Raw genomic sequence first — 14,234 nt, forward strand, 5'->3', positions numbered from 1 at the left:
TGGTACTAGTTGGTGCTCAGTAAATATGCAAATATTATATAACAAACAGTGACATATGACCTCCAGTGACATCATAAGGCCCTAAATAACAGTAGGCTCTTCCCTTGGTTATTTCCAGTCTCTGTGGGCCTGCGAGGGCATCTTGTGAAGTTTCCTGGGTGGAAGGGGCTGCTGCAGGAACTGCATGCACAATGGGAAAGGGCCACGCCCTCAGGCCACTGAGTAGGACTTGCTGCAAGAAGTCCTGGATTTGGCACTCAAGGCAAAGCAGATCAGATGAAGGCACCTCACAAGGCTCCCCTCCAGTCCAAAGGGACCCATCACCTCTTCCGGAGACAACCAGAGAGGTGGGCTGACCTTCAGGAGCTGCCTGGCAAGTCCTTCTGGAGCACTTCCCCTCGTCGCTGCCTTCCTCCTGCCAGCTCCTCAGTGCAGTTGCCACTCAGCTTTCCCCACTCAGTGGAGTTGTCCGGCTCGGCCTGGGCCCAGCAGGGGACAGCTTGCTTGTTGCCCATGCCAGTGTCCGCCCATCCTTACAGGGTCATGGAGAATTCTCTCGAGGGATGAGATGAGGTTCCCCTTGGCTCCCTGCCTGAGAGAGGATGATGTGGGGTCAACTCTCCCCTACTAAATGGCTTTTTAAAGCAGCCAGCCCTGAACAAGGAAACTCGACTAAGATATATGGGGCAAACAGCGGCCCTAGTCACTTGTGGATTGAGTCATTCTCACTCACCTACCCACCCTATATCCCCCAGTAAGGGTTTCGTGTTGGGCTCTTATGTGACACTGAGATAGGAGGTGCTCAGTTTTCAGGACACACCTCGGGGTTTCGAGTCATTCCCCCAACGTCTCAGTGTCCTCTCCTAGGCCCTCCCCTGGAGGAGAGTTACTGTTGCTAGCTGAACCCATTTTTGGACCAACGCAAGACCTCAAGGGGATGACTTGATGCAAATCCAATGGCCAAGCATGCTCAGGAAAGTGGAATTTATATTCATTAGATAGCATGAATATGTATTAGATGGTGAAACCATAAAGTTGGATCTCGGCAGAAGGCAAGATTGTGGCTCACTTTCCCAGGGCCAACCTGCTTGGCAGCCTGAGGTGTGTATCTTTCTTCTGTATCAAACCTACTTTCAGCAAGCGGCTGCGCACTCTAGTGAGCCGGCCTGCTCTCTGTAGTAGACTGTAAGGGGGTGTTTCTTACTTTCGTATTGGCCCTGGCACGGCCCTGCTCAGTCTCTGGAGCTAGGCCGCACCCTCTCTGTGAAGTCTGTATCTCTCTTCATTACACTAAACCCGTTCTCATTCTCTACTGTGACTCTGCTCTTGAGTTCTTTCCTGTAGTGGAGTCAAGAACCAGGTAAGAGGACTGGTGTGGGGTGAGGCCAGCTCTCGGACCTCCCGGACCCTTCCTCCTGTGTTACCACTTGCCTCACAAGTGAGTGGCACTCAGTACTCAGCACTCACAACCACCCCACAACTCCCCACAAAGGAAGTGATTTTCTGAGAGACTAGGCAGCTCACTGTCACACAGCAATGACATTAACATAAATGGTCCTTGAGAGCAAGGACTGTCAGGACCTGGCTGCAGATTTGGGGGATCACTCTGGGACAGCAATTCTCAACGTGCGCTGCACACTGGCGTCACCTGGGCCAGCCCCCTAGAAGTCGTGAGGCGAGCTTTCCTCGCAGAGATTCTGGGCTCGGAGGTTTTTCAAAACTCCCAGGTCCGGTGGCTCTCTTTGGCCTCACCTGGGGAGCTTGTAAAAGCCGGTTCGCCCAGGCCCGCCTCCCCACAGTTACAGCAGAACCTCTTGGAAAAGGCAGCGGAGGCGGGGGGTGGGGTGGGCAGTGGCGCTTGGGATCAACATTTTTGAAAAGTGCCCAGATCAGGGCTGAGGAGCCCGTGATCCGATCTGCAACACCTGCATTGGTTTTCGTTTGTTGCTTCCTTGTTTGGTTGGTACAGTTCTCCGACTAAGGGGGCGGGGGCGGGGCGGGGACCCTGACCCGCACCGCACGTGCAGGGCGTGGTCCGAGCGTCCTCGGCCCGGCGCGGGGGCGGGTGGGGCTTGGCGGACTCGGGCTCCGGCCTTGCGCCCCCCGCGCGCCCCGCTCTAAAGTAAACACCGAGCGGCGGCGGCGGAGGGACGGGTGCAGCCCAGCGCTCCGTGCCTCGGTGCTGCGGGCCCGGTCCGAGCCATGGCCGAGGCGGTGCCGGCCTCCACGTCGGGCGGCGGGGGCAGTCGGGGCCCGCACGGCGGCATTATCCGGTGGTGAGCGACCGGGACGCCTTCCCACGGGCCCGGCTCCGAGAGCGGCACCGGGGGGACGCTCCGGGCGGGTAGGATGGGAGAGGTGGACGGGGAAGGGGTTAGCGTCGCTCCCGCCGCTGCTGCCCCGCGACGTCTGAGCAAAGCCGAGGGAGGGCGAGGAGCGACCGCCTGCGCCCCGGTTCCCGGACGAGGTCTGAGGAGGCCGCTCGCCCGGGACTGGCGCCTCTCCGTGCTGGCCCGCCGGGCGCGGAGGGCACTGCGTGGACGCGCACCACGCACCACACGCACCACACATACACCACACGCACGCACACACGCACGCACACCACACACACACACACACCCCACACGTACCACGCACGCCCGCATCACACACACGCACCACACACGCACGCACCACACACGCACGCACCACACACACCACGCACGCACCTCGCAACACACGCAACACACACACCACACGCACGCACCACACACACCACGCAGGCACACACACCACACACACGCACGCACACAACACACATGCACCACACACACCACACAGGCACACACACCACACACACGCACGCACACACACACGAACGCACACACACCACACATGCACCACACACACCACACACACACGCACACACACATGCACACACACCACACAGGCACGCACGCACACCGCACTGGCACGCACATGCACACACACGCACGCACATAATGGCCTCCCGGCCAGGAGTCAGCAACAGGACCGGGCTTGCTGTCCATGAACTTCTCTGTTGGTCACTCTTCCCGTGGGAAGCAATCCAGACTGGCCCCCACCGGGGGGCTCGTTGGTCGGACTGGCGCTTACATATACATCTGAAAGCACGTGGGCGATGGCCAGAGGGGGAAATGTGTTCTCTTAGCATGGGATCCAGAATGGGCTGTTTTCTGACTTAAAGCAAACAGATTTTTAGCTCTAACAATGCATTCCACATTGTGAAATTCACTTACGGCTATTTAAATAGAGGCAGAATAAAACTGGAAAGAAAAATACCCTTAGCCCTTGGGACTGAGGAACCGATGGGTTTTTAGTTCTTCATAGATAGGAAAATAATTAAAACCAGTTCTAGGAGCTTAGTTTTATAAGGTGAATAACTATTAGATACGACTACATCTTTCTTTTTTTAAGTTTCAGGGAATATTTCTCAGGGAAGTCTTTTTGAAAAAGTCAAGTGAGTGAAATAGAGAAATGAAGGGTGTGTTTGTGAGTATAACCCAAAAGGCCTATGTGGTTACCACTTTCTTACAAAAGAAAATTTTTGATATGTCTTATCTTACATGAGAGAAGAAAATAAAAAGCATGGATACTGGAGCACACTGTTTTTTCAGTGTTACTGGATTTCTGCGACATTCACTAAACCAGACCCTCACTCATCAGTCCTTCTTAGAAGAAACCACTCTAAGGATGCCTTTATCAACTATTTCAGGTCACATTTACTAAATTAGAGTTTCTCGGGTTTGAATTATGCTCCAGAGACTTGCAAGAATGATTAGAGATTCAAAACTACCTGAACATTCTCCCAAGGTTTTTTGTGAGCTGGCAGAAGGGAGACTGCGCACATCACAGGAGCCCTGGACGGCTTCAGAAAGTAACCAAAGTAACCATCAGGATGTTGTGGCATCTAGCAGTGAGCCCAACTAACTGAAGCCCCATGCCGTGAACTCCTACCCCATAGGCCTCTGAAGTATGGAGAGGTCATTGTGGTGGCCACTCTTCAGACATCCAGTCTGTGAGGTGGTGTGTTTAACTGATCATTGACACTGGGGGTTTTAACATCGGCATTAAAAATGCAGCCCCTTAGCTTGTGTTGAGCCTTGGCATTGAGATCCTTGAGGACACTCAGGGACAGCTGCACACTCAGGCTTCCAAGTGAAACACCATGGAGAGTCCTGACTGTTGTCACATGAAAGAAACGCTCCATTTCCAACATTACTTCATTGTTTAGTCTTCCAATCAGTCACTTGTGTTAGGTCCTCCACATGTCTTAGAGTGCCATCATCAGTGCCATTGTCATCCACACATGATAAATTCTCCCAGGAGAAAGGTCCCAGGGGAGCCAGCCATGGAAGTAACAAGAGGTTTCTGTTTCATGGACAGGAAGGACTGCAGAAGCAGGGAGAGAAGCAGTAGACTTCTGGGGAGCACGTAGGAGTGAGTAGTGACCTGAGCCCTCGCTGCGGGTGAGGTCCCAGCAGTTCTGGCTTCTGACCTCGGGGAGACTCTAAGCATCACTTAATCCCTATGCATGCTGAGCTCTGGCTGTAAACTGTTTCCCACATATAAATAAAGACTTTTTCAAATTTCTGCAGACTGGTAAAAATGAATAAAGGTACAAAAGTCGTAGTAGTTTTTAATCAGGCCGAACCAAAAGTTGCTATAATTCCTAGTGTTGGGGGAGCTCATGACATTTTTCTTTATGATGAAAATAAGTACTCAGAAAATGTGGGAACCACTGGCCTCCCAGGTGTGTGTGCGCTGAGGTTGGTGATTATCAGATTATTCATCACCCAAAACAAGGAGAACATAATGAATGTTCTGAAGATCTTAGTGATCCATCTTGTCTGATGGTGAGACCTGGGAAAAATTGATATAATTCAGCTAAGCAAGGAATTTAATTGGTCTGATCCACTTCAAACTTGGACAGGCTTTATAATCACGTGTGAACAAAGGATATTTTGGTGGCACAGTGTAAAACTTGCCCAGTGTCATCTGCCAAGAATTCGTGCACCTTCCCCATTCAGGCTGTCCTTGGAGCCACATGTCGTTGGAGATCAGGCTCACCTACAGCAGATGCTCTGGGCTGCCAGTCCACCAACGTTGATGTCTTTCTTGCTTCATTCCTGATTTTGGTGGTAAAAGTGAAAATGATCATCATAGGAGCTTCCACGTGCCAGCCAGTGCACTAGGCACAACATGTGCTTGTTTTGTAATCACAGAATCTCTCAGGTGTCCCTGAGTCAGATGTTAAACCTGGGGCTGTGAGGTTCAAAGCCCTCGGTAATAGTCACTCACAGTTTCCCATGTGTGCAGAGACTGCAGGCTGAAGCTGTCTGAGCTGCAGTACAAGCATGACCCTGGAGAGAGGTGCTCTCAAGGGACAGACTAAAGCCCACTTTCAGCTAATGCACGCTGCGTGCCTCCCACAGGCAGGTCCCTGCGGTTTGGCCGGGAGCTCTGGGGAAACGACCCGAGGCACATGGTCAGAAATGGGGTTCATCTCTTGGAGCAGCCAGGATCAGAGCAGCAACACAGCACTCAGAGCCAAAAGGCAGCCCTTTCTTTGTGCGGGTGGCTCAGAAGGGACTCTTGGTCAAACGCCTTTATTATTGTCCTACTTGGTGGTATTATTGGCTTTACCTGTCTTCCTGGATAACAGTGAGACTGAGGAATGTCATTCTGAAATAGACAGTTCATAGATGCCTAGACAAATGAATATTTGTGACAAGGAAGAATAATTAGCAAAAATTTAAACTGGAGTTTATTTTAAGGAGTTAGTATTTTGTACAGTTCTCTTTTTTTTTTTTTTTTTTGGCAGCTGGCCAGTGTGGGGATCTGAACCCTCGATCTTGCTGTTATCAGTACACACTTTCCCAAGTGAGCTAACCAGCCAGCCCTGTGCAGTTCTTTTGAAGAAGACAGTTCCCTGACTATCTGTAGTAGCTTGAATAAACAAAAGTGAGTTTGAATTTGATGATATCACATTTTGCTGCAGCTCCCCAAACTTAGCCAACATTTTTTTGTGATACTTCGGATATAGGATTTTTCATATATCAACAAGTGGTATCTTAAAAAAGAAATGTAAATGTCACCTAGATATATTATTTTACCAGCCCCCCACCCCACCCTACCAATAGATGAGCCAAATAATTGATGCAATAGCAGCTATATTTAAATCAGTGTGTCTGTTTCTTACGCTGATGTTATGGAAGCTTTCCAGAAAATCCACCTCCTTGGGCCTGTACTGGGTTGAATTGCATCCTCCCCAAATTCATGTGTACCTGGAACCTGAAAATGTGAACATATTTGGAAATAGGGTCTTTGCAGATGTAACTAGTTAAGTTGAGATCATACTGGATTAGGGTGGGCCCTACATCCCACCACTGGTGCCCTTATAAGAAAATACACAGAGACACAAACACACAGGGAGGAGGCCATGTGAAGACTCAGGCCAAGACTGGAGTGATGCATCTACAAGCCAAGGAATGCCAAGGGTTTCTGGCCATCATCAGAGGCTAGGAACAAAAGCATGGAACAGATTCTCCCTCAGAGCCTCTGGAAGGAACCAACCCTGCATAAACCTTGATGTTAGACTTCTAGCTTCCAGAACTGTGAGCGAATACATTTCTGTTGTTTTCAGCCACCTGGCCTGTGGTAATTTACAGGAAGCCAGTACAGGACCAGAGATCCCCCATCACTTATATATCTTTTTTTTTTTTTTTTCTTGGAAGCAAATGGGGTTACATTTGTCTTTAGTTCTCAAGAAAAGTAAATCTGGGCCTCAGTGTGCCTCATCCCAGAAAATAAGCTGTATGTTATCAGTAAGAAAGGAGTTGTATTGTCTGTAAATTCTCTGCTAAAGAACAAGTCCTCCATGTTTAAGTCATGCTGGCTTGCTTGTGTATTTCTATAAAAGAATCAGGAGAACCCTGACAGTCTATCCCCAAGCAGGACAGGGAAGGTTGTGATCGGATGGCACTAAGGAGACTTTCTGACCTAGGTTGCCCTCATTCCTTACCCACACACTCATGCTGCTGGAACAGTCGCGTGCCAGACTGTCGCCTGTGAAGTACAGGCTGAGGCCCTTGTTGCCAGGGCATCCAGACCTGCCTCAGCGCCAGGAGCATTTGGGCAGTTGAAGGTCCCACCTTGAACCGAGGCCTTGGGTTCTTCAAGTAACACCTAAATGCTGCTTTAGGTCTGTACCCAACAGGAAATAAAAGAGAGTGAAAGTATACTGCCCCTCTGTCTCTTGGTGTCTTACATTTTACATCTCATTGCAATTCAAAGAGTCAAAATATAGTGGCCCGCCCTAAACTGCACAGGATCAAGAGCCATGCCAACAACTGCTTCAGAGTAGAGGGGATCAGAGAGGAAGAGCTGTGCACACATGCCCCAGGCACACGGGGACTGGGAAGCTGAGCTGGCTCCTGTGGTCACCTGCAGGGGTGGGAGATTCTACCTGGGGTATTGTTTTGTGTTTTATGTGTAAAGTGGAGTAAATAATTCTTCCCTTTATAGTTACGTGGATCATGGCTGCAACCTTTATAAGGGTATGTGAAACAGTGTCTGCTGAGCCCAGTAATGCCTCCAAAGAAGCAAAAACAAAAACCTACCATGTTGATAATATAAAAGCCCATGATCAATATATTCAACACTGGCCTGAGGACAAAGGCATACGTTATTGTTGCTGGATGTGAGCCTTTGCAGGTCTCCAGTCAATAGCTTAGACATATTTCAACTAGTTGGATCCACATGTGTCTGACCATTGGTTCTGCCAAAATGTCCTGCTTGGGCTGGCCGGTTAGCTCAGTTGGTTAGAACACTTTCTTGTAACACCAAGGCCAAGGGTTCAGATCCCAGTACTGGCTACCGCCAAAAAAAGAAAACAAACCAACAAAATATCCTCGAGGAAAAACAGTTGTCAATTTCCTCCTCCCTGTTCTTCTCTCCCCCCAGGTTGGTTGACAATTTCTGCATTTGTGAAGGGTACAGTGTGCCACGCTGTCTCATGTATGAGATTTATGTGGAGACCTGTGGGAAAAATGCTGAGAACAGAGTCAACCCAGCAACCTTTGGGAAGGTGAGTCATGAAGATTAACAATACTGTATTCACTGAGTAAAAAAAGCAGAATTAATTGAAGAAATTTTGAAATGTATTTGGGTCTCACAGGTTCTCAGTGGGTTTAATTGGCTTCATTCTGGGAAGCCAACCAGATGATCACCACACTTCATCTGAATGGAGAAGCCATATTCCGTTAGCCACTTTCCTTTGTCCACCCTCATAGTGCCAGGAAAGGTGGCACCCAAGGGACTGTAACTGTGGCAGCTCCAAACACTCCTCAGGGAGCCAGATTTGCTGGGCCACTGTTCCCTGCATAGAAGTGCTGGAGTTCAGCACCACACAAGCTCTGAGCCATTTGTGGTTTCAGACAATTGATGCTTCCCGCAATTTGGTTGTACTTAGAGGGTTCATTGGCTCCTACAGATTCCCTCTGGAGGTTGAGACCAGCATCCAGAAACCTTGTTTAAGACTATATTATATACAGCAAACATAGGCACAAGGATAGTCTGAGACCTTCTGCATTCAACAAATGTTAATTGAGCAGCTGTTATGTGCCAGGCACTGCTCAGATGCTGGGGATACAACAATGAACAAAATAGATAAAAATTCCTGCCCTCACTGAACGTATGTTCTAGTTGTCATAGCCACTTAGCTCGGGCAGGTAGCGTGAGTACAGTTTTACGGAGACAAGAAAACAAACCCGGAGTGATTAAGGCCGAGGATCCCACAACTAGTTGCAAGGCTTGGTTGAGAAATCCAGTCTCCTGAATTGTGCTGCAGAGCTCTTTCCACATGTTACTCTCCAAAAAGTGTGCTTGAGTTCAAAGAGACATCAGAGGTCACCAGTCCAACTCCACACCCAATGCAAGATCCCTTCTAAAACACCTCTGGCTGGGAGCTTTTTATGAGAACAAAATGCTCTCTCTGAGCAGAGACAGCCTCAGGGGCATAGAGCTGGGTGAGCGGACAGCACATTTCTGCAAAGGGTGAGGTGGTTCTTCCTCTGAGCAAAGAGACTCATACCAGGATTTGGTCTTGGCAAGCAGAATACATGCTGATGGAAACGGGCCCCACTCCTCATCAGGGGCCTTGGTGCCGTTCACAACCTGCACAACCATACTGCTTTGGGTGGCCATCTGGCTTGGGCTTAAGTGATTACGGTGACGAGGAGCTTACTCACTGGGCCACAAGCTGCCAATTCTGTGTACTTCCTCCCTTCTTTCCCTCTCTCCTTTTTAATGGTTCTCAGGTGGACAGAATTGGATTGGTTCATGACATACTTTCATCGCTGATGCATGCATATCCTGATCGTTAAAAAAAAAAAAGCAAATCAATCTAAAAAGCCCATTTTTATTTTTGTTGTTTAGCTTTATTAAAAGGGATATCTTGCTCACAATCTTTTGGGACTTTTTTCACTTAGTATTTATTAATATTCATCCAAATTCATTTCACTTGTGTAATATTGCACAGCTGACTCATCATCCTCTCTCCTACTGATGAGCATGTGGGTTGTTTCCAGATGTTGTGAACATCCGTGTGCGTGTGTCCTGGTGTGCCTGGGAAGATTTTATCTTGGATGATATGTCCAAAAGTGAACCTGCAGAGTCAGAGGGTCTGTGGCCAAGTGACATCCCGGGATGGGGCCAAACTGTTTCCAATTCTGTAAATTACAATTTTCTTTTCAAAACATTTAAATGTTTAGATTCGTTATTCCAACCAAAATCCTCATCCCTGAAATTTCTGGTCACTGGTGGAAATTCTGTGCTGATGATAATCACAGAACGTGTAGTAGAATCTTCTGATTATGGCAGCTGCTCAAGTACTCGAAACAACTGCTCACACCTCCCTGTCTTCCCTCTCCACCCTGAATACTCTTGGTTCCCGAACTTTCACCTTACTGTCTACCTGTTTCGTTATGACTTCAATTTATTGATGTTTCTCTTAAAGGTGGTCGCAAGGGCACAAACCCAGAGCCCAGGTGTGCTCAGAGGACAGGAGCACTTAATTTTTTTTGTTTTTCTTGTTTGTTTTTTTTGGATCCTGTTGGCTTTTATCCTTCCATGTCATTCTGTTGGTTTCACTTCAAGCTTGTGGCCAAGAAAAATAACCCCTAAGTATTTTTTCACGAGTTGAAATTAAGCTAAGCTTCCTAAAACTGCTTTGTAAACTGAAATACTCTGTGTGAATGCAAACTATTACTGTTGTTGCTGTCAAATTGTTACCATGATGCAATTAACTACTTGAACCCAAGAGTAGCTATTGCCTTATTTCTTTCGTATTTCATCTCTTCAGTTTTGACCTGCAGGTCTATTTATCACCATCTTCTTGAATCCTAGGTGGGTCATCCAGTCTCCCCAAGCTGGTGAAGCACACGTGTTTGAAAAGCATGTCTCTTATCACTCCATCTCGCTGGGTGACTGCGTAAGGCTTTCCAACCAGCCGGGAATTCCCCTGGCTGTGTTATCATCCAGCCCACATTTTGCCATTTCATCACTCGGAATGTTAGGAAACTTTATCAAAGGCCTTGCTGAGTTCCGGGTATGCTGGCCTGACAGCCTTTTCTTATCTCCTCACCTACCAGCCTTATCAGTGGGAAGTGGGTGACTGTAGCTTGACGTGTTTTTGGCTCCATATGAACTGTACTTCTTTTTCTAAGATAGCAAAAATTTTTTCTCAATATCTTCTTAAAGATCTTCTTATAAGGTTGTTTCACCTCTATGGCAGTCCCACTGCAGAGTATTCCAAAGAAAAAGTTAAAAGAGACTCCGGGGTGTGACAATGTGCATTTATTTAGTATTTTTCATCTTAATACGTCTTTTAGAATCCATCCCCAAGATGCCAAGGTACTAACTGTAAGTTCTCGTCTGAAATTTGCCTGAAGAACGGACCAGTTCAATTGAGCTGGTATTGGAAAGGGACGCTGTGCTGCCAAATTTGTGACTAAATGGAGAAGGGAGGGGAAGGGGAAAAGGATATGATCCCAAAGCATGTTTACAAGGGAAACAACAAAATATCCAATTCTCACTTCCTCCCTCCTCTCCTGGGAATGGAGTTGATTCCACGCCAAGTTCCTGTGCAGATGTTGGAATGTTTCTTGCTCTTTTTGGCAATACTGGGCACACGATGGGTAATGCTGAGTCCTGGTGCAAGTGATATCTTACATGGATTAGGGAATTTCCGGAAGGCTGACTTCCTCTTTTAAAATAACACTTACTGATGTTTTTCTGATTATAAAAGGAATACATCTCCTTCATAGGAAATGTGGAAATTAGAGAAAAGTGTATAGAAAGAAGAAAATAAATACCGGCTTTAGCTTCACGGTCCAGAGACACAGCCACGTGTGTAGTTCATTTGCACACGTGCACACACACCAGCAGGAGCTGGGGGAGTAACCACATGGTGACTTTGTCTTCATTTCCCATGTGCCTTTGGGTGGTCCTTCCCCCACTCCTGAAAGAGCATCTAAGCAGGCAGCATGACCTCTCTCGAAATCCTTGGGCGATACAAAGTCTTGTCACTTTGGTTTACCCAAATTATCAGTCTAATGCTTAGAATGTCCAGTCCCAGATAATACCAGAGCTCTGCACTTGGTTTGAAGTGAGTCGTTCGCCACCTCCTCCTGCTTGGTATCTTGCCACAGAGAACTGGCGGTGGGGTCTTCTTCACTTCCTCCTCCTTTCCCAGCTCCACCAGTGTAGGTTGGACCCCCCTGGGAGGGAGGGAAGGAGGTAAGAGCAGCTGGAAAGGTCTTACTTCATGGCTGCATGCTCTGGGGGCCAGGTGGACTCTTTATCCCCTAGGGAATTTGCTGGGTTCTTCAGAACCCCCTTGAAGCTGTTCTAGCGTGTGTCCCTTGGCTTGGTGAATGACTTGTTTCTGGTGGTCTCTTGCTTCCTACCCATCTGGGGCCCTTGCTGAGTAGAGTCTTGGCTCTCTGCCACACGCCAGTTCTTTCTCAAGTGTGACCAACTTCTAGCTACAAAAGCTACTCATGCAGTCTTGGCCTGAACATACTGTGGCCATGCCAGTTGAACCTAGAGTGGTAGCCATTCTCGTCTGCTTAGGCACCAAAGCCACCAGCTGGCCCTCCTCTCACCGCCCATGAGATGTCCTAAGCCATCTGCAGAGGCCAACTGCAGGGGCCTCACAAGAAATCTTATTGGACCACCCCCTCCCACACGTCCTTCACAGGGAAGAGGGTGGTCTTGCAGCAAGAAATCCCCTCCCACTTCCTCCTCTTTCAGTGTGGTGATTAGAGTGGAGGGCCTTTTTAAAGTTTGATAACCAAATTTTAGCTAAATGCCTGAGGCTGCAGGTCTTCTCGGGTGTGTGTCTCACAACTCACTTTGCTATCTGCTGTCTGTTGTCTCATTGTGTGTTGTATAGACACTATGCGGGTGGATGGATTGAAAGGGCAATGTATGCATGGATGATGGACAGATGATAGATGGATAGACAGACAGACTCTCTCTGAAGACTCTCTCCTTGAAAAGCATACTTCTTTATCACTTCATCACTGCCCCATTACATTTTTTCTCCTCTTTGGGTCTCGGGTACTGCACGATCTCTTGAAGATCACCTGTTTTGAGAACGCCTTTTTTTGTTGTTTGGTGTTTTTTTTTTTTTTTTTGGAGGACTCCTTCTGTTAAACCCTTCTTCGACTATTTTAATTTTAGTATGCCATTTGTTTTCTGTCAAAGCGCTAACTGATAAAATGCTAACTGATAAAGATAGACAGACAGACAGCATGTAATTTGTATCCTTTTTAACAGCCCCAAGCCCAGAATCAGACTTCTCCGGTCATAACCCCGGGTAAGTCATCTAACCACAGTGTGCCTCAGTCAGCTTCGTCATCTTTTACAATCTTTTCTTAAGTCAAAGAAGATGAAATTTTCAGAATCTCATGTTGAAAAGAGGAATTTCTGGCTCCTGATTCTGCATGCAGACTTGGCCAATGTTTTCTTTTATCTCCTGTTGTTAATTTTTTCTTCTGTACACTTGGGTTCTCCTTCCCTGAAAGACCCTGACTGTTTGCCTAATGCCACGGTGCTTACGTGTGCAGGACTGGCCTGCCCTGCTCTTTTGTTCCGCTCCTCCACACCTGGGCTTGTGCTGGCTTCCTGTAGGAAAAGGTCGGACATGGAAAGACCAGAGGAGAAATGTTTCACAATGCTGCGTTGAGTCTTGCTGCTCAGGAGCTCACAGAAAGAGGACGAGGGAGGCAGCACGAAGCCGTGAAGGTAGAAGCATCAGTGCTCGTGAACGAAGTGGCCATCAGCAAGATAGCTGGGAGATGAGAGGTGGAATCAGGGGTAGCTATGTTATTCAAGAGTTTAGTAGCACTCACTGACAAAACCTTGCATATGAAAAAAATTAGATTGCCAAATGAATAATTAAAAGCGAAAATGACCATCACGTTAGAAGAAGAAAAGGGTAAAATTATGGCACTGTCACAGGATGGACTGTGGTGCAGCTGTCAATAATCCCCTGTTTCCAGAGAACTTTTAATGAGAAAAGGAAATGTCTATGGTGTAATGTTAAGGGAAGAAGGTGGAATGCAGAACTGCAGACGTGCTCATGGTATGATGCCAGTTATTTCATAAGTAATTTGGTATGAACACATACACATATTGGGGCTTTGACAAAAGGCTGGAAGGAATGACGTTTCAGTTTAATGGCAATTTTCTGTTTTCTTTTTCATACTTGTCTAATTTCTTTTCCAAATTTTATTTACATTTATTTTCTTTATAATCAGAAAAGAGGAAATACAGTTAAGGCATTATATGAGAAAAAATTGGAAGTTTGTGTCTAAATTTTGGAATGGCAGCTTTAAATCTGGCTTATTCTTTCAGCTTGTGCACTTGGTTTTTCCTGATCTTGGCACCCGGAGGCTGGGCATGAGAGGAAGTGCCAGGTAGGTTTATAGTTTTTGTTTTATTTTAAATGTTAAAAGCAAAGATTTGAAAAGTCACAAAATGAGTGACAAAAAATGCAAAACAAAACAAACTATAAGTAAGAACTCTTACCGAAGAGTGCCCATAATTCGAATTAAAGCCTAGTGACTGAAAGTCATTCAGATAATGCTAGAACCAAATATCAGTCTCTATTTTATCAGAAATTTTGTTAAATTACAAAGGTCGCTACA

The 14,234-nt window shown here is 47.2% G+C and overlaps 1 protein-coding gene across 1 annotated transcript in view; it reads left to right on the forward strand.

The window, feature by feature from the left end:
• The first annotated feature begins 8,035 nt into the window (after positions 1 to 8,035).
• The window catches only part of RFX8 (regulatory factor X8), a 56,661-nt gene continuing 50,462 nt past the window's right edge, over positions 8,036 to 14,234 (forward strand). Inside the window, exon 1 of the mRNA XM_063078864.1 lies at positions 8,036 to 8,107. Coding sequence (XP_062934934.1) covers positions 8,036 to 8,107 — 72 coding nt within the window. The remainder of the gene's footprint in view (positions 8,108 to 14,234) is intronic.

This window comes from Cynocephalus volans, chromosome 14 (genome assembly GCF_027409185.1).
Source record: "Cynocephalus volans isolate mCynVol1 chromosome 14, mCynVol1.pri, whole genome shotgun sequence".
Taxonomy (NCBI): Eukaryota; Metazoa; Chordata; class Mammalia; order Dermoptera; family Cynocephalidae; genus Cynocephalus; species Cynocephalus volans.